Here is a 19109-nt window from a genome sequence, read left to right as displayed (position 1 = left end):
GCTTGGCTACTATTCAAGAAGATGCAGTCTCCTCTCTGGCTCCAGGTTTGGTGAGTGCTGCTATTTCTGGGGGATGCAGCTCAGCTAGTACTTCTAGACCGTGTTGCTGACACAAGCTGATGCTTCTTTGATGGCTCATAGGGACTGTTGGTCCAGTAGATGCTTCAGGACCAGATATGGCTCCTATCTTGCAGATGTAAAAATAAGCTGGCCCAACCTCTGTGGATGTCAATACAGATGTACATACCGTCTAGCACAGAAATTCCAATTGTAGGCATTTACCCTACATATGTACTTGGGTGAGAAATGAAAATGCCTAAGACTATTCATTGCAACGATGTATAAACACAAGACTGGAAATAACCCAAGACTGTCCATAGTGAACTGGCTAAAGTACATTCATACCATGGAATACTATATAGCTACGAAAAAGAATGAGTAGGCACTTTATACAGTGAAGTGAAATGACCTCCATGATATAATGCTGAGTAATAAAAGTAATGTGCAGATGTGCTTGCATAGGAGGCTGCCATTTCTGCTTAAAAAGAAAAAGGGAACTCTGTATTGTCTTGGGAGTAAATTTAAAAATCTGTAAGGGTGCATAAAAAATTAGTTATAAAAAATGGTTGCCTCTAGTTAGTAGAACTTGGTGGTGGTAAATGGAGGAAAGAGGCTTTTCACTGTATACAATTGCCTGTGCCTTCTGAATTTTATACCATGTGAAAACCTTCATTAAAAAAGTAAAATTTTAACTTAAAAAAATAGGAGTGGTAATATTTTAAATAATATGCAGTAGTTCCCAAGTGCTGTCCTTTAAATTGTGAATTCCCATGAAGAACAATTTATTAATCTACCATAAACCAGAAAAAAAATGTGAATTTTTCATAATGCCAAATTTATTTAATTTAAAAGGACCAGATTTTCTTCTTAAGTACTATGTATAGAGGTGTTAACGGATAGCGGTTATCAATGTAGTGTTTATTTACACAAGGGGCATCATTATATCACTTCCTCAAATTTATCTGAGTCCTGAAATTTTAAAGCATAGAATCACTAATTTAGACTTGGCTTTTGTTCTCATGTTGAGTATTTGTTTTTACACACTATTTTGGAAGGCATTTCTTCTGTGTATTTCATAGTGTCGACTAAGTGATGAATTGTAGCTGAAGGCTTTTCCACATTCATTACATTCGTAAGGTTTTTCTCCAGTGTGATGTCTCTGATGTTTCTTAAAGGATGAGTCATGCCTATAGGCTTTTCCACAACGGTTGCATTCATATGCTTTCACTCCTGTATGAACAGTTTTATGGTTGCTAAGGTGTATCCTCTGCCTAAAGGCTTTCCCACATTCCTTACATTTGTAGGGTCTCTCCCCAGTATGGATTCTCTGATGATGTGTTAGATATGCTCTGTGACTAAAGGTTTTAAAACATGCAGTACATGCATAGGGCTTCTCCCCAGTATGAATTCTTATATGTTCACTAAGGTGTCTAATCTGTCGAAAGGTTTTCCCACATTCACTGCAAGTAAAGGGTTTCTCCCCAGAATGAGTCCTCAAGTGCTGGATCAAGCTAATGTTCTGGCTGAAAGCTTTCTGACATTTATCACAGACATAGGGCTTCTCCCCAGTGTGAGTTCTGTGATGCTGATTAAGTGACGAGCGATGTCTGAAGGCTTTGCCACATTCTTCACATTCAAAGGGTTTCTCGCCAGTATGGATTCTTTGGTGTGTACTTAGGGATGCACTTTGACTAAAGGCCCTTCCACATTCCTTACATCTGAAAGGTTTCTCACCAGTATGTATTCTCATGTGCTCAGTAAGGTGAATGGGTTGTTTGAAGACTTTTCCACATATATTACATCCATAAGTTTTTGTTCTTATAAAACTTGTTGGATGACTAATCAAATCTAATTTGTATCTGTTCCTCTTCCTAGGTGTATTGCATTTATGTTGCCTCTGTTCTCTGATAATATTTGAGCTCACAATGGTATTTTCCCCAAATTTGTTAGTTTCTTGGCCTCTCTTCTTGTGGGTCAAGATGACTCGTCTCACATCTCTCCCACAGGTTTCCTGGTGCCTTTCTAATGCATCATCGTATCTGGAGACTTTTCTCAATGTGGAATGAATGATATCATCCCTCATGAACTTTTCCATCATAATGTCATGATATAACTGTTGCTGTGAAATGTCATTCTTTGCAGTTGACTCATTAGTTTCTGTTTTACTCTTCAAGTCTGAAAGAAATTTAAAAACACAAATAACATAATCATTATGCTTTGAAAAATCAATTATGGTGTGGTTGTGGAATGGAGATTTAGATAACAATACATATCAGTACGTGAGATTTTTAATATATTTAAATAAGGTTATGCAGCCTGGAGAGGTAACAGAAGATGAAATTAAGAAACAGTGAACAGGTTAATAATGTCATTTTATATATAGTAAAATTGAGTCTTTTAGGCCTGTTCTAATAATACTAACAAATAAATTTCAGAGATAAATTTCAGAGGTATGTGTTAAGAATACTCATATAAGTCTTTTTTTATTTGGACAGCTGGCCGGTATGGGGATACAAACCAGTAATCTTGTTATTATAAGGCTGTGCTCTAACCAACTAAGCTAACCAGCCAGCCTATATACATTTCTTATATTAACAACTACTTTTGGACAAAAAACAATCTCAGAAAAAGATGTCCCTCTCCCCACTCCAGCAGCAGCAGGAGACACTAGTTCAAAACATGGCGTTTGAAGTAAGAACATTCACAAGAACATTATGCTATCTTTCATTGAAACTTCTATTAATATACATTGTTCTGCTTTCTGTAGTTATTAATATATCCATTGAAATGTTGTAAGAAACCAAGACTGCTATGTTGCTACTGCTGCTCGGTTCTAGGAAAATATCATTTAACCTTTAAAATTCTGATTAGTTTTCTTACTTAGTAATTTGTTGCACCATTACTAATATTTCAACTGACAGGTCTGTATTCCTGAAAGGTTTAACTTCTTGTAAGATTTGTTGGTCAACACAGAAGGATCACTAGCACTTCCATATCCCAAATCCTAAAGGAACAGAGGCAATAATAAAAATCTATGCTCTACAGGACCCTGACTCTGGTCCTGAATAGGGGAGGAGGAAGAGAACACAAAAGGGGAAGAGAAAAGAAGCTATTTGTGTACCCCTCCCCAATTCAGTATCCAAGCCTAAAGCAAGCCCAAGGGAGGGGAGAAGAGAAGATTTAACTTTGAATAAAGTTGGAAGATTTTATTATTACACTAAATAAAAATTTTATTAAAATTAAGACTATTCTTATTATTTAAAGGGACTCGACCATCTGAGGAACCTTTTGAGATTTCATCTAGAAGCAGGGAAAGAAATATATGGTAGGTTTTATTATTATTTTCATTATTATAAGTCGAAGAAGAGAAAACCCAGGAGAATATACAATTATTGGAATTAATAACAGAGTGAAACAAAGCAATTGCCTATCAGATCAATATTTGAAAACAGTTGTGGTTACAGCATGGTGTTGTTACACCAACATCAAAGATTTGGATCCCTGTACTGGCCAGCTGCCAAAAAAAAAAAAAAAAAAAAGAAAATCACTTGTGTTAATACATACTCACGAAAAGTAGTTAACTCTGCTTTACTCTTCAAGTCTGAAAGAAATTTATAAATGCTAATAACATATTCATTATGCTTTGAAAAATCAATTACTGTAGTGGTTGTAGAATAGAGATTTAGATAATCTCGTTAGCTCACTTGGTTAGAGCATGGTGTTGGTAACATGAAGGTCAAGGGTTCAGATCCCTGTATGGCCAGCTGCCAAAAAATTAATTAATTAAAAATATACCATCTACAATAGCAACAAAATATAAGATTTTCAGGATGAATCTAACAAAAGATGTGCAAAATGTACAAGACCTTTATGGAAAAAATCTTGAAACTTTATTGAAAAAATATTAGGAGATATCAATAAATGGAGCAATATATTATATTCCTGGATAGTAGAATTTAATATCCTAACAATATCTCCTCAAAATGGTTCTATGAATTCAATTCCATTCCAATCAAAATGCCAGCATAGTATTTATGTGTGTAATTTATATAATTCACATGGAAAAGCAAAGGGCTAAGAATAGCCAGGACAATTTTAAAGAACAAGGTGGGTAAACTACCTCTACCAGATATTAAGTCTCACTATGAAATACAGTAATTAAGACAACCTGGCACTAGAGTAGGGATAGAAAAAAGAATGAAACAGAATAGAGAGAGCCAAGAAACAGACCAAAGCATATAAAGAAACCTGACAGGTGATGGAGGGGCATTAACTGCTCAACAAATGGTTTCTGGACTGATTATTCATGTGGAAAAAGTTAAACTAGATCTCCACCTCATACTATATATAACATAAATCCAGATGAATTAAACTTAATATGAAAAGCATAACTTTAAAAACATAGGAATATATATAGGAACATATATACAAATCCTCCATTTTTATATATATATATTCTACATATATGGGTGTGTATGCATCACACATATGATAAAATGGAGGGTAATGGGGCAGAAAAGCGTTTCTTACATAAAATGTGCAAACAAGAAAAAAAGTTCACTAACATTAAATTCAAAAACTCACATCCATCACTGCACCCCTCTCCCACAACCAGGCACAGGGCGCCAGTGCCTTGGGCTCTGCCCAGGGACCATGGAGAAGGGGAGGCATGGAGAAGGGGACCAAACATGCCCCACAACTAGGCATACCGCCAGTGCCAAGGAGCATGCCAAAAACAGCACCCCCACGTGGGTGGCCCACCACAGCCACCACAATAACCATGGTTGCTGCAAAAACGGCTAGACACTACAGCCACCACGCAGATGGTCTGCCAACCACTGGAGTGCATTCACACAAGAGTCACCAGCAGAGACAAAGAAAAGAGGATGTCTCTTTCCACAAAACCCATTTCAGAGTGACAGAAGAAGCATCTGCTCTATGATAATATTGGGGGACCTGATCACATCTCTCAGCATTGGACAGATCATCTAGGCAACAAGTTAATAGAGTAACCATTATTCTTTCAGAAGGAGAGAAGAAATCTAGGGCAATTAGAGGGGGGAGGGGGAGGGAATGGAGGAAGGGGAGAGGTTGGACAGGGGCATAAAGAATAATTACGATTTATAACAATATATATGCTAGTAATACTGATTTAATCAACATATCTCAATGTTCAACCCCCAAAATATGTATAATCTATTTTTGATTCAATAAATAAAATAAATTATTAAAAAAAAAAAAAACCCTCACATCCATCAAAAGACATTATTTTTAAAAAGTGAAAGATGGGCTACTGTGAGAGTAAAACATTTGTAAAACAAAGTTATCCAAGGATTAGTATCCAGAATATATACATACACATACATATTTTTTCTATAAATCGATAAGATAAATAAACAATAGAAAAATTGGCAAAGGATATAGGTTATTTTATTTTATTTTTAAAAGATGACCAGTAAGGGGATCTTAGCCCTTGACTTGGTGATGTCGGCACCACACTCTCCCAAGTGAGCTAACCGGCCATCCCTATATAGAGATCCGAACCCGTGGCCTTGGTGTTATCAGCACCACACTGTCCCAAGTGAGCCACAGGCCGGCCTGGGATATAGGTTATAAACAGGACAGGAATCCTGGATGGATGCTCAATAAACATGAGAAATATGCTTCCACTCACTAGTAACCAGCAAAATGATAGAAACAAGATACCACATTCATCCACTGAATTTATAAAAATTTTAAAGTTTGACAATGCTAAGTGTTGACAAAGATGCTCAGTTCCTGGAAACTCTCAAAACAATACAAATTGGTGTAACTGCTTTGAAGAGCAATTTGGTAGGTAAAACCTAGCAAAATGAAAGTACATGTATTCCTTGACCCAACAATTTTGCTTCTACAGCTATCTTAGAGAAACACTTGCATATATATATGAGATATACATATATGTATATATGATATACACACACACACACACACACACACACACACACACACACACACACACACATACACACAAGAAGATATATACATGAAGGTTTTACTGCAGCATCTTGGTAATCCCCACATTTGAAAATATAAATGTCTATCAACAGGAAGATGAATAAACAGTGGCTTATTAATTCAATGGAAATGAATGAACTAGAACAACATGGAGAAATATCAACAATGAGAAAAGCAAGTGGAAGAAGTATATATACCATTTATCTAACGAATAAAAACATGCAAAACAATGCTATATATTACTTAGGGATATATGTATATAATAAAAGCATAAAGACATGAGAATGATAATATTTAAACTCAGAATAGTGGTTATTTAGAAAGGTGGAAGGGGAACAGTAGGGCTTCAACTCTGTTTTAGTCCTTAATATAGGTGGAAGCAACATAGAAATTTGTTTTAATGTTCTCTATGCCTTTCTCAATGTCTGAAATATTTCATAAAAGCAAAGTTTAAGGAGACTGTTAAAGACCACTGGATTTGGTGAGAAGAAATCCTGTGGTAATTTCTCTTGCAGAAGTTTTCATGAAGTAGCTGTTACAAAAAACTAAGACACATGACTATCTTAAAGAGAATGAGAATTGAAGCTGGGATGGTAAAATGAAAGTTGACAAAAAGAGGAAATAGAGTGCAAGAGAGAATTAAAGATTTATAGATTGTAACAAGAGTCCTGAAAAGAGTTCTGTTTTCTGTAGAGAGACCACATACACCTGACTGCTTAGAGAAAGCAGCTTTAGATGAGTAGACTTTAGGATACGGAAAGAGGTAAAGTTTAACCTTAATGAGGACAAGAATTCTCTTCCCTCTGACGTCAGAGAGACTTTTGCAAGGGCTGAGTGAAGGAAAGGAGTAAAGTGAGGGGTGAAGTCAGGTTTAATGCATACCCTGCGCAGACGCTGAGCCTTTCCTAGAGCCTGGGAAGACTTTGGGCATTCAGGCCTGCATATTAAAAGGTACCATCTGCCTTGGTCTCACCTGAACTGGGATTTCCTGGGCCTTCTTTCTCTGTCATCCATGGCTCTTCTCCTTTCTCCAACTGGGAAATCACAGTAGGTTTGGGAAGCTGATATCCTGCTTATGGAGTATGAAAAGAGAAGAATGTTTACGTTGGTATCTAAGAACCACCCCCAGAATTTAGTTCCAGTCTTCTGGTATTCAGGGTCTCTGGAAGTGGAATGGAGTATGACTTTCTATTCTAGCTCTATGAAGTGAAGTTGTACCCTAAGGAAGGAGAATCAGATACAGCCTGGCTTGGTTTTCAAAGGAATAAGAATCTCTAATACAGAACCCAAGGCCAAGCTTCAAGGAATCCACAACATCAATAATTTAGAAATAATGACTATCCTATAATGGGTAGGTTTTTGGGTATATGGATAGCCCATTCTTACCCACTGCCACCAGGTTCCTGTAGTTCTCCAACATCACCTCTCGGTACAGATTCTGGTGAGCCCGGGCCAATTGCCCCCACTCTTCCTGGGTGAAGTCAATATATATGTCCTTGAAGGTTAACAGTTCCTAGAATATCAAAAATATCCTTTTCAGCCAAGGACTACCCTATCAAGCTCCAAGGAGTTCTGACAGTATTCTAAGTTCTGAGAGATTTTAAACTAGTTTTATCAGGATCCTCCTCTGGATCTGTTTTGAGATTATTATAAATAACTAAATATATAGAAGACAGATGGTCACACATGCCTTACAAAAAAAAAAAAAAAAAACTAAGGAGGATAAGGGGAATAGCAAGATTCATAGTGAGGTTAGGGATGATCTTTTATGTACGGTGGTTGGGGAAGGCCTCTCTAAGAGTGATATTTGAACAGAGATGAATTCAGTGAGGGAGCAAGCCATGTGGAAATCTGAGGGGAGAGGATTCTGGGCAGATGCAAAGAACCTAAATTGACAGCATCCTTGGCTTGTCTGAGGAACAGGAAGGTGAACCGCACAAGCTGGAGGCAGGTTAACGAAGGAGAGAGTGGAAGGGGATAGGATCAGAGAGGTAGAGGTGGGGGGTGAGGTGTGACAGGGAGAGAGGCTTCCCCCACCCGTAAGTACTTACTGCCTTGAAGGCCTATACATTCTTGCTGTGCTTAAATATTGGGGCCCTGCTGGAGTTTAATCCAAAGATGAACAAAACTGTCTAGACGTGTATGTAGTCTAACCCCCTCCTAGCTCAAATACCGTAAAGATAAACGATCAGTCCCTCAGCAATGGTGGGGCAGGGCAATGGCAGTTGAGCTAACTATAAGTAAATTTAATCAAATTAAACCTGTATCACAGCCAGACCTCAGCCACATCTCTAGGAGGAATGTGAATCATCAGCCTCTCACCTTAATCACCAGACAGAGGAAAGGACTCAGAGTCATGGAAATAGAACAAAACAAAACAAACAAACAAACAAACCACATACACACATTCTTTATCCTTCACTGTTATTTTATATACAATATCTGAACTATAATAAAAAATTATTAGACACGTGAAGGAGGAAAATATGACCTATAATTACAAAAATAAAAATCAATACAAGCAGACCCATACATGACCAAGTCATTAGAATTAGCAGACAAACTTAAAGCAACTATTGTTGGAGTGAGCAGGACTGAAGCCATGTTGGGACCTTAAACTGCATGGGCTTTAGAAAAAAAAGAGAGAAACAGTTTTTTTCTTAGCATGCATTTCTGAGTTCCCTCTTTCCCATGGTTATTTGATATTTTGAACTTTGGTGAGGGGGCAGAATGACATTATTTACATAAATGTAAAGTTGTTTTCCACTGAGCCTGGAGCTGCAAACTTGCAATGAGACAAACACTATTCCAGACCCTGAGAAATCAAGGAAGACATCAATAAAGCTACAATGATTCCATCCCAAAGAAAAACCCTATAGAACCCTAAGATAACATCAAGGACAAGAAAAGAAGGTAGACAAAGCCTTGGAGAGAATTTGTACCAGCCCCTTACACATCCCCCTCCCTTCTGCTTTTCACTTCCCACATTCCATTCCCTCGATCCCCTCCTTAAAAACCTCTCAGTAAACCTGAGTCTTTGAGATGGCTTTAGTCTGGCCATTCTCCTTCAGGTTTACTGGAGAGATGAGTCAGCCTAACATCTGTCCTCAGGTCACTGGTATTCCTGAATAAAGCTGACTTCCTATTCCACCAACATTTGACTCTTGTTTTTGTTTGAGGCAGACAAAGGACTTGGGTTTGATAACAAGATTTTGTCAAGCCAAGCCAGGAGATGAATGCCCTGGGGCAACAGATATTGGCAAGCCAAGTCAGGGTTTTTGTATGGGGCAGGCAGCTGGACTTGGGTTTGGTAACACTATTAAAATATGTGTTAAAAAATTTGCAATAAAATATGGATACAATGAGTGAAGAGATGGAGATAGTTCAGGAGAACTAAAGAAATGCTAAAAAAAAAAAAAAAAAAACTAAGTGAAAATTCTATAAGTGAAAAATACAATATCTGAAAAATTCAATGGACAGGCTTAAAGCAGATTAGACACTGATGAAGACATGATCAGTGAAACTTTGGATCAAAAGATCAAACAGCCCAATAGATATTATTCAAACTAGAGCACCAAGAGGGAAAAAAAATCTGTGGGATAATATATACACATGTAATTAGAATCTCAAGAGAAGAGAGAATGGACAGAAAAAATATTTGAAAAAATAATGGCTGAAAATTTTCCCAATTTTTTTTTTTTTCCAATCTGTGGGAAAAAAATCAACCCACAGATCCAAAAAGGATAAACTCAAAGAAAACCACACCTATTCACATCATGGTGAAACTGCTGAAAAGCAAAGATAAAAGAGATAATCATAAAAGTAGGCAAGGAAGGTAGGAAAGGAGGAACAAAATCACAAAAAAAAGTTGGTATGAAACAAACAGACACTACATAAATGATGGTAAGAATAACAGCTGACTTCTCATTAGAAACAATACAAGCTAAAAGATAATGAAACATCTTTAAAGTGCTTAAAAACCAGTCAACACAGAATTCTATATCCAGTAAAAGATCTCCAAAAGAGGAAGAAAATATAAAGACATGTTTAGAACAACAAAAACTGTAAAACTTTGTCACCAGAACCCCTACACTACAAGAAATGCTAAACAAAGTCTTTGGGATGAAGAGAAATGATGCCAGATAGAAATCTAGGACTAAAAGAAAGAATGAAGAGTGTCTGACTTGGTAAATATGTAGGCAAATATGAAAGAACCATTTTTTCCTTTTCTTATTTTTTGTATGCCAATTTACTGTTAAAAGCAAAAATAAGAACAATGTATTGTGTGGTTTATAACATGTAGAGTAAAATGTATGATGACAATAGTACAAAGAATGGGAAGGAGTAAATGGAAATATAATATAAGGCTTTCATATTATCTATGAAGCAGTATAACATTAATTCAAAGCGACTGTGATATGTTAAAAATGCATATTGTAATAGCAAAAGCAACCACTAAAAACAAATCAACAAAGTTATCTAAAACATCATTAGAACATAAAATCAAATACTAAAAAACTATTCAATCCAAAAGAAGGCAGGAGAGGAGGAGCAAAGAAACAAAAAATAGACAGGACAAACAACAAAGAATTAGCAGATACACTCAAACCCAATCATTTCAACAATTACTTTAACTGTAAATGGACTAAACAAGCAAGACCCAGCTATATGTATACACACACACACACACACACATTTTTTTTTTTTTTCCTGATCGGTAAGGGGATCGCAACCGTTAGCATGGTGTGGTCCGCACCACGCTCAGCCAGTGAGCGCACCGGCCATCCCCATACAGGATCTGAACCCGTGGCCTCGGCGCCACCAGCACCGCACTCTCCCGAGTGAGCCATGGGGTCGGCCCAACCCAGCTATATTTAAGAGGTTCATACTTTAAATACAAAACACTGATAGGTTTAAAGTAAAAAGATGGAAAAAGCTATACCCTGGAAACAATAATTAAGAGAACACTGGAGGAGCTATATTAAACCAGACCAAGTGGACTTCAGGAAAAGGGATATTACTAAGCAAAACGAAGGATATTTCATAATGATAAGATGGTCAATTCATCAAAAAGACAACAATTCTAGGTGTTTAAGCATCTGATGACAGAACTTCAAAATAATAAAGCAGAATTGACAGAACTAAAGAGAGATACAGACAAAACCACAATGATTAGAGATTTTCACACTCCTCTCAGTAATTGATACAACAAGGAGACAAAAACTCAGAGGATATAGAAGATTTGAACATCTATCAACCAATTTAACCTTATTGACACTCACAGAACACTAGACCTGACAACTGCAAAATACACATTCGTTTTTAAACTCTTTAAGATACTTGTAGATTTACATGCAGTTGTAAGAAATAATACAGAGATCTCATGTACTCTCTACTGAGAGTAGAGCAGAGTATTGATTGGAAAGAGGCATGAGGGAACTTTCTGAGATGGTAAAAATGTTCTGTGCCTTGATTTGGTTGCATGGTGTATACATATATCAAAATAGAACCATATACTTAAGTGTATTTTCCTGTATGTAAATTAAACCTCAATTTAGAAAAATTTAATACTTTCCCAGTCCTAAAAATCCCATTGGTTTATGATAAATGTCAGGAAGTGAGGAATTCTAGACAGGTGGAATGTAGAGATAAGATAACTCTTTAAATAATTAGACAATTATCTTTACTTCTTCCATATTACTGTAAATAACTCTGGAATACATTTTTATCCTAGAAGGCAGAGATTAGCATCTGAACTTCTTAATTGAGGAAACTGAGATTGTAAACAGCAAAAAAAAAAAATCACCCCATATCACCAAGCAAGTAAAGACAAGAAATAAAATCAAACTCTGTACCATCTAATTTCAGAACCCAAGTTCTTTTCACTTAAAACTCTTCCGTCTTCCAACAACATCTCCTCTTTAAAAGTCTTTCTTTCACATTTGCTCTATAATTTTCGTTCTGTCTTGCCTATCTTTCCACCAGGTGGTGAGGACCACCACATTTCTGACACCCTGTTGTCACTGCTTTTGTGCCCAGCCTGTCTAACGTGTGCACTGTGAAATGTGGCCTGAACATTTCTTCTCTACTCATGTCTCTTTTGGCTGAAGATTGACTTCCGCTCTCAATACTAGACAGGTTGAGCATCCCTAATCCAAAAACCCCAAAACTGAAATGCTCCAAAATTCAAAACTTTTTGAGTGCCAACTTGACGCTCGAAGGAAATGCTTATTGAAGCATTTTGGATTTCGGATTTTTGGATTAGGAATGCTCAATGTAAGTATAATGCAAATATTCCAAAATTTGAAAAAATCTGATATCTAAAACACTTCTGGTCCCAAGCATTTTGGATAAAGGATACTCAACCTGTACTAAAGGTCACCTCTTGAAGTTCATAGTGATATGTGTACATCACTAAGAATGTCAGAACTTTCTTCTCACTTACAAATTTTAAATTTGGGTATTTTATTGAGGTTTATCTTAGATCCCAAGTGGTATCTGCTGAGTTTTAGAGGCTACACTTGTATCACTCATTTTGCTTTCTCTACAGAAGTTAGCACTATATTAGATCTAGGTGTTGGTGAAAAATAAGAGTTACACAGAGAGAAGCCACTATGGGTAGGGAAGTTGCCATCACTGAAGCCCAATTTTCTGTATAAAGAGCAACTTGTGTTGAGCTCCCTAGGTTGAAGTCGTTAGTCTCAAAACCCTCCTCTAAAAAAAGTCATGTTATAGTCTTAAAAACCAAGAAGCAATGTCAAGAAAATGACAGGAAACTCCAACCCACCTGGGATTCTGCTGTTGGGGACCCAGGGCTCACTTCATCCTCTAAACTTTCTCCCTGGGTCATATCAGCATCCTTAGATAGCAGAGCTGGGGAAGGAAAAGAGCCATGAGGTTTGCATCTCCCTAAAGCCCCCAAATAGAAAAACTGCCTGCAGACCCACTGAATGTGGCTCCTCTTCCAATACATTCACAAAGGGGGACATTTAGGTGACTCAACAGCAGCCCGGAGCCTCCTTAATGAGGAGGACCTACAGCACGTTGCTTTGGACATTAATGTTTCCCAGTGGTCAATGCTGGTCCAAAAGCACAGATCTATCAGGCCAAGGCTTTTGTTCAAGAGTCCTCAAAGGCTCCCCACTGACAAGAAAAAAAAATCCAAGCACCCCACCATTGACTTCAAGGCATCCTACCACGGGCCTGAAGCATATTTTCTCAATTTTGGTTACCTCTAAACTACCACTCTTTATACATGGAACACACACACCACATTCTTAACCCTCAGACGAAATACTTCCCATTCTCTGAACCACTCTTCAAAATACTCACCGTTCTATCCTTTCCCTAAGTTATCTACAAAAAACTTAAAACATTCTTTAAGGCCCAATTCGATACTATCTGCTTTGTGAAAATTTCTCAAATACATACTATCAGAAGAAAGTTTCCTATCCCTTGTATTCCAACAGAACTTTTCTTAGGCTACCTTTTATTATTTTGATCTGGGTGTCTGTCTATCTGTATCAATTAATAACAAACATTAGAAATAATTATTCATTTTTCCATCTGTCAAGATTAGCCAAAATCAGCTAGAACATAATATTGGCTGAAAATGAAGTGTTAAAGGTATGAGTTAAGACACTACACAAGATGCATGAATTCCACTGTCGTCTATATACTCCTGACCAGACCACTAAATAAGGTGTGATCATAAGCATGTCTCCTGTGGAACCCACATAGTTCAAGGTAAAATGAGAGTAATCATGCATGTCATTCCTGCCTCTCGCCAGAAGATGAAAAGAGAAAAAACTGCTATTTGTGAAAATATTGGTTTGGAGCTCAAATCACTGGAACTTGTGCAGGAAAACACTTGGAGAACTTAAGCGGACAGAAACCTTTGACCTCCTATCCATGAACCACATTCCCACACTCAGGAGCCACTGGTAGGGAACACCCTGTATTCTACCTTCCTGTCATGTGTTGTATCTGAGGACAAGAGATGGAAGCAGCATAGAGCGTGTGTCACAGGGGCCCATGCTGAGAGCCCAATATTTTCTCTTACAGATACCCACTTCCCAAAAGACACAAGCGTGAACCCCCAAGATCTCTTTCCCCCAATTTTCTCCCCAGGAGACCATACTCAATGAAGTGTGTACCTATATTTTCACACACTTATAAGACCTCCTTCTTTACAGCCTATTCTCACCTTCTCCTTCAAACATTTTAGTCACATCCTCCCACAGGGGCGCCCCCTCCTTGGCCTTCTTTGGATGGTGCAATTTCACCCAGGTGCTGGCCTCTGTGGGCAGGGTGATCAGGAGCTGCTGTGGCATGATGATGCTTGCTTGATTGGACTTGTCCACTTCTGGTAAGGAAACTGCTGGAACCTCTGATGACAGACTTTACAGTCGTGTGGTCCTCCTCAGATCACAGTCTCCTGCTCTCAGAATTCTGACATATCCCTGTGGCGCCAGGACCTGGAGAATCCTTTATGCTGGTGTGACTTCAACAACTCTGAAAAACGGACTCCCCTCTTAAATTAAGCACTGTTTCTTTGGGAGGCAGCCAGTTGGGTAGGTTTGAGTACATGTCTATATTCTCTTCTAGAGGAACAAAAGAGAGGAGGGATCCAGAAGCACCTGTCATACAGCCAGAACTCCAGAACCTGCAGAAATATATTTAAAACTGCAAAAGATCCAAAACAAAGATTTGGCATCGATGATGGAATAGGTATAATAAATGTTCTTGGATGTGGATCTATCTTCCAGTTCCATACATACACACATACACAATCAGTCAACGATACACAACACCCAAAGATGCACAAACATGCACAGACCCTGCCTTCACTTCCCTCTTTGAAAGCTACATGCATTTTCTGCCTGGACACAGGTTTTGAAATCAGACAACCTGGCTTAGAACCCTGACTCTTACAGGTAAAAACTCTGAGGCACTTCAACTCTCTGAGCTTCAGTTTCATCTACAAAATGGGGAAAATAATTGTACTTCATAGGACTGTAATGCTGATTACTGAGCCAATGCTAGGCATACAGCAAACCTATAACAAACATTATTATAAACCTTTTCTTTTAATGCTATATCACAGCATTATCTTTTAAAGTTATTTTTAAGAAACAAGTAGAAATCTAAATTCAAAGCTCATTTCAAGTTTCTCAACTGATAGAACAATTACCTAGCTGCATTTTGGCATGAGCAAGCAGTGACAGACACATCACTTCCCATGCAGACATCCAGCAACTGGCAAGTCCCTTTTAACCTCACTGGTAAGGTGCATTCTGGTTTCAGAAATGTTAAAATTGGTGGAAAGGGGTATGTCGACAAATGGACGAAATATAATACTGCAAGTATAATGAGGACTATTGAAGAATTGTTTGTAACAGGCAAATTTGGAAACAACCAAACCCATCATCTCATCCAACCCCTGGCATCTGAGCAGGTGCCTCTACCGTGACCAGGTCCAGTGTATCTGGGCCCCCAAGAGAAGTCCTAGCTCCGTGGAAAGACGGCCAGCTCAAGTTTTTCAAGTTTGTGAGGAAGGGAAGGGTATGTGACTTGAGTGCGTCCTAGAGATTGGAGCTTGTGCAAAATATCCTACCAGTGAATGTACAAAAAATCTTGTTACCAAAGCGCAGAAACTTTCTAATCTTACTTCTGAAAGAGCTAATGACTGAGAAGCTTCATTTCGAAGATGCCCCGTCCTCACTCACAGTGCTCGCAGACGTGCCAAGCTTGGGCGGAGGACTGCAGACACACGGAAGCACCTACTCACCAGATCGGCCCTGGACGCAGGCAGGCCCGAGATGGGGGCGTGAGAGCGCTCGCTCCGGAGGCTGTCAGCTGCAACGAGTGTTTCCTTAGAGAAGGACTGGGTGGTAGCAGATTAGTTCTTTCCCAGCTTTTCATGGACAGACCACATCTTCACTCAACGCAATGATTCCCCCCAAAAACGTCCAGTGCTCACGTAGGGTTCCTTCGGAAGCCCAGAAGACCCTCGACCTCTGGACTGGACCAGAGTCTTTTTCAAATTCCCATCCAGGGCCCTCGTAGGGCTGGTGGGCCTTCCGCACCCCCAGGAGCGGAGCTTTTGGGGGTCGGAATAGAAGGGGAGCCTGGACCGGCTTCTCGCAGAGCCGGGCGAGGATACAGCTCGCCGGCTTCTGCTTTAATGCCGGGGCCGGCGGCAGCGACCAAGTTCAGCCCCGGCCTCCGGCTTCTTAGGCCTCAGCCGGGCGTCTCCCGGTGCCTCCGCCCTCGGGACGCACCCTCCCCGTTGCCCGCGCCACCGGCCGTCCTCGCCCCTGTCCAGGGGCCCGGGTCCGGCCCACCACAGGCGGTCGCGAGGCAGATGGAGCTTCCGGCGGGCGCGCGAGCCAGGCTGCTGGCCCCGCCCACGAGGGGCGGCCGCGGAGCACGTCCTCTCCAGGAAGTAGAGCGCCCCGGAAACCCGGAAGCCGGAAGCTGCCCGAACGCGTCCCGGTGCGCGCGCCCACGGGCTACCCGGACCCCAGCCTGCGGCACCTGACAGTAGTCCCCGAGAACCCTTGTGGCGCGGTGGGAAGGCCCCTTCACTGTCATTTATTCATTCGTTCGTTCGACTGTCTTCTGAGTCAACTAAGATCTGCCGCACATTCTTATAGTCTGAGGATACAGCAGTAAACAAAACGCAGTTCCTGCTTTCTTGGAACTTAATTCTGGTGAAATTAACTGATAATAACAAATAGAAAAATAAGTAGATGATACCTCAGGCGGTGGTACGAGCCATGAAGAAAAAGGAAGCAGGGTGGGGAGAGGGGGGATAGAGGACAGCAGAAATTCCCATGGTGGGCTAGGATGTGTATATATCAATCCACCTCAGAAAACAACAATAAAATTAAAAAATAACAATTTGGAATATATATTTTTAGAGTTTTTGACGGTGTGTATTAGTTTGTTTGGGCTGCCATAAAAAATACCACAGACTGGGTGACTTAACAGAAATTTGTTCTCACCGTTCTGGAGGGCAGAAATCCAAGATATACTGTGGGCAGGTTTGCTTTCTCCTTACGAACACAGGTCGGGCTGCCTGCCCCCTTGAGCAGGAAAGAAAAAAACCCTCAGAAGTCAAATGGCTGGTGTTAGAAAAGCAGATGAATTCAGCTGAAGGAGATGGTAGGCTATGCCATCTCAAGGACTTAGATTTACTGAGGGTGTTTAAAGGAGGGGTTGAGAGAGTGTAATATGGGAAGTGAAAAGGAGGAGAGAAGGAGATGTGAGTTACGAGAGGTCTGTTTCTATGGGTCAGGTACAAGGTCTAGTCAAGGCCTCATCATGTTTCTGTTCTCATCTTCGCTCTTATCTCAGGACCCTGCAAGATTTTGATTTGCGCTAGTGTACTTGGCTGGTGCCCAAGGTCCGCTTCCAGTCATTTGGCCCTGATCATTTCTCAAAACTCTACAAGTCTCAGAAAAGGAACTGTTAGCTTTGCAAAGTACTAATTAGCTTCTTGGCCTTGTTTTCCTACTTACCGAGCAAGATAAGGAAGTCAGGGGATGGGAAGAAAGAGTGGAGAGGAAAAAACAGTCCGTTTTAAAATCTACCCCCCTCCACAGCCCCGGCAGTTTTATGTTCCAACATGTCTTCAGTTCTGCTCACTCCAACTCTCCTTGGCTTGCAGATGGCCACCTTCTTTCTGTGTTACCACATGGTCTCTCCTCTGTGTGTGTGCCCTGGTGTCTCTCTGTGTGTCCAAATTTCCTCTTCTTATAAGGACACCAGTCAGATTGTATTAGAGCATACCTCAATGCCTCATCGTAACTTAATCACCTCTTTAAAGGCTCTGTCTCCAATTCAGACACATTACGAGGTCCTGGGGGTTAGGATGTCATCATATGGATAGGAAGGGGGAGAGGGATACAACTGAGCCCATAACAAGGCATCTAAAAATGGAAAAATACTAGGAAATTACCAGACCAAAAGCAGGAAAGCCAGGATCCAGGGAGGTAATCTAGCTTGGAAGCTGCTTTTGCTTGAGGGCATTTACCTAGCCCTCAAAATTATAACCTTCCATTTGTACTTCAAAGAAGAAAAAAATAAAGAAAGTGAACAGGGAATGAAATAGAAGACCCTCCTTACAAAAACTGGGACCCCAGATGGCTACATCCTCAGGGTGAGGATGAATTGCAAGTGGAGCAGTTGGGAGGAATTTACAGGCTGGGATCAGATTGCCTGTCTCAAGTCATGATCTTGGTTTAAAGTAGTCTGACTGTGGTGCCACCAGATGCCTGGCAAAAGCAAATACAAACACTCATTGGAGGAAAACATTATAACTGTAGGCCCCAAATTGTTCCCACACAAAGTATGGAATTAAAGATAACCAGGTACACAGAGAAAGTAGATTATTTTAGAACCAGCAGAAACACAAACACCGGAAATAGACCTGCAAAGACAACTGCTTTTGGAATTATTATATGCAAACTATAAAATCATATCTTCTGGGCTGGTTGGTTAGCTCAGTTGGTTAGAGCATGGTGCTGATAATACCAAGGTCCAGGGTCAGATCCCTGTACTGGCCAGCCACACACACAAAAAATAATAATGTTTTCTTTGATCGAAGAAATAAAAGATAACTTGAACAATTTTGGAAGGTACCTGGAAACTATAAAAAGTGATAGAGCAGATGTAAAAAAGAAGTAAATAGAAATTCTATGACAGAAACACAATAACAAAATTAAGAACTCAGTGGATGTGTATAACAACCGATTAGACACAGCAGAATAGAGAATAAATGAAAAGAAAGGTAGGTCAGAAGAAATTATCTAGAATGAAGCATTAACAAACAAAAAAGATGGAATATACAAAAGAGAAGATAAGAGACACAGATGATACAGTGAGATCTAGCATAAGTTAAAGAGGAGAGAAGCTGGGGCAGAGACAGTATTTGAAGAGACAATGGCTGAATATTTTTAAGTACCTATGAAAACAACATGAATACAGATGTAAGAAGCCAAATAACACTCTAGCTGGATAAATTTTTAAAAAAATCAAAATCTAGA

The 19109-nt window shown here is 39.6% G+C and overlaps 1 protein-coding gene across 5 annotated transcripts; it reads right to left on the bottom strand.

Moving 5' to 3' along the window:
- Positions 1-874: 874 nt before the first annotated feature.
- Positions 875-16437, bottom strand: ZFP69 (ZFP69 zinc finger protein). 5 transcript variants are annotated; one of them, XM_063104796.1, is made up of 6 exons: positions 15848-16437; positions 14264-14742; positions 12845-12930; positions 7444-7570; positions 7031-7129; positions 875-2235 (listed from the first exon to the last, which is right to left on the bottom strand). In XM_063104796.1, the coding sequence occupies exons 2-6, from the start codon at positions 14388-14390 to the stop codon at positions 1097-1099; spliced, it is 1578 nt and encodes a 525-aa protein (XP_062960866.1). In that variant the 5' UTR covers positions 14391-14742; positions 15848-16437; the 3' UTR covers positions 875-1096. The 5 variants fall into 5 exon arrangements, with proteins under 5 accessions (XP_062960866.1, XP_062960865.1, XP_062960868.1 ...); XM_063104795.1 differs by having other exon boundaries at positions 14264-14722; XM_063104798.1 differs by having other exon boundaries at positions 7031-7126; positions 14264-14722.
- Between the last annotated feature and the right edge of the window lie 2672 nt (positions 16438-19109).

Source organism: Cynocephalus volans, chromosome 8 (assembly GCF_027409185.1).
Source record: "Cynocephalus volans isolate mCynVol1 chromosome 8, mCynVol1.pri, whole genome shotgun sequence".
Lineage (NCBI taxonomy): Eukaryota > Metazoa > Chordata > Mammalia > Dermoptera > Cynocephalidae > Cynocephalus > Cynocephalus volans.
This window is presented reverse-complemented; position numbering and strand designations above follow the sequence as displayed.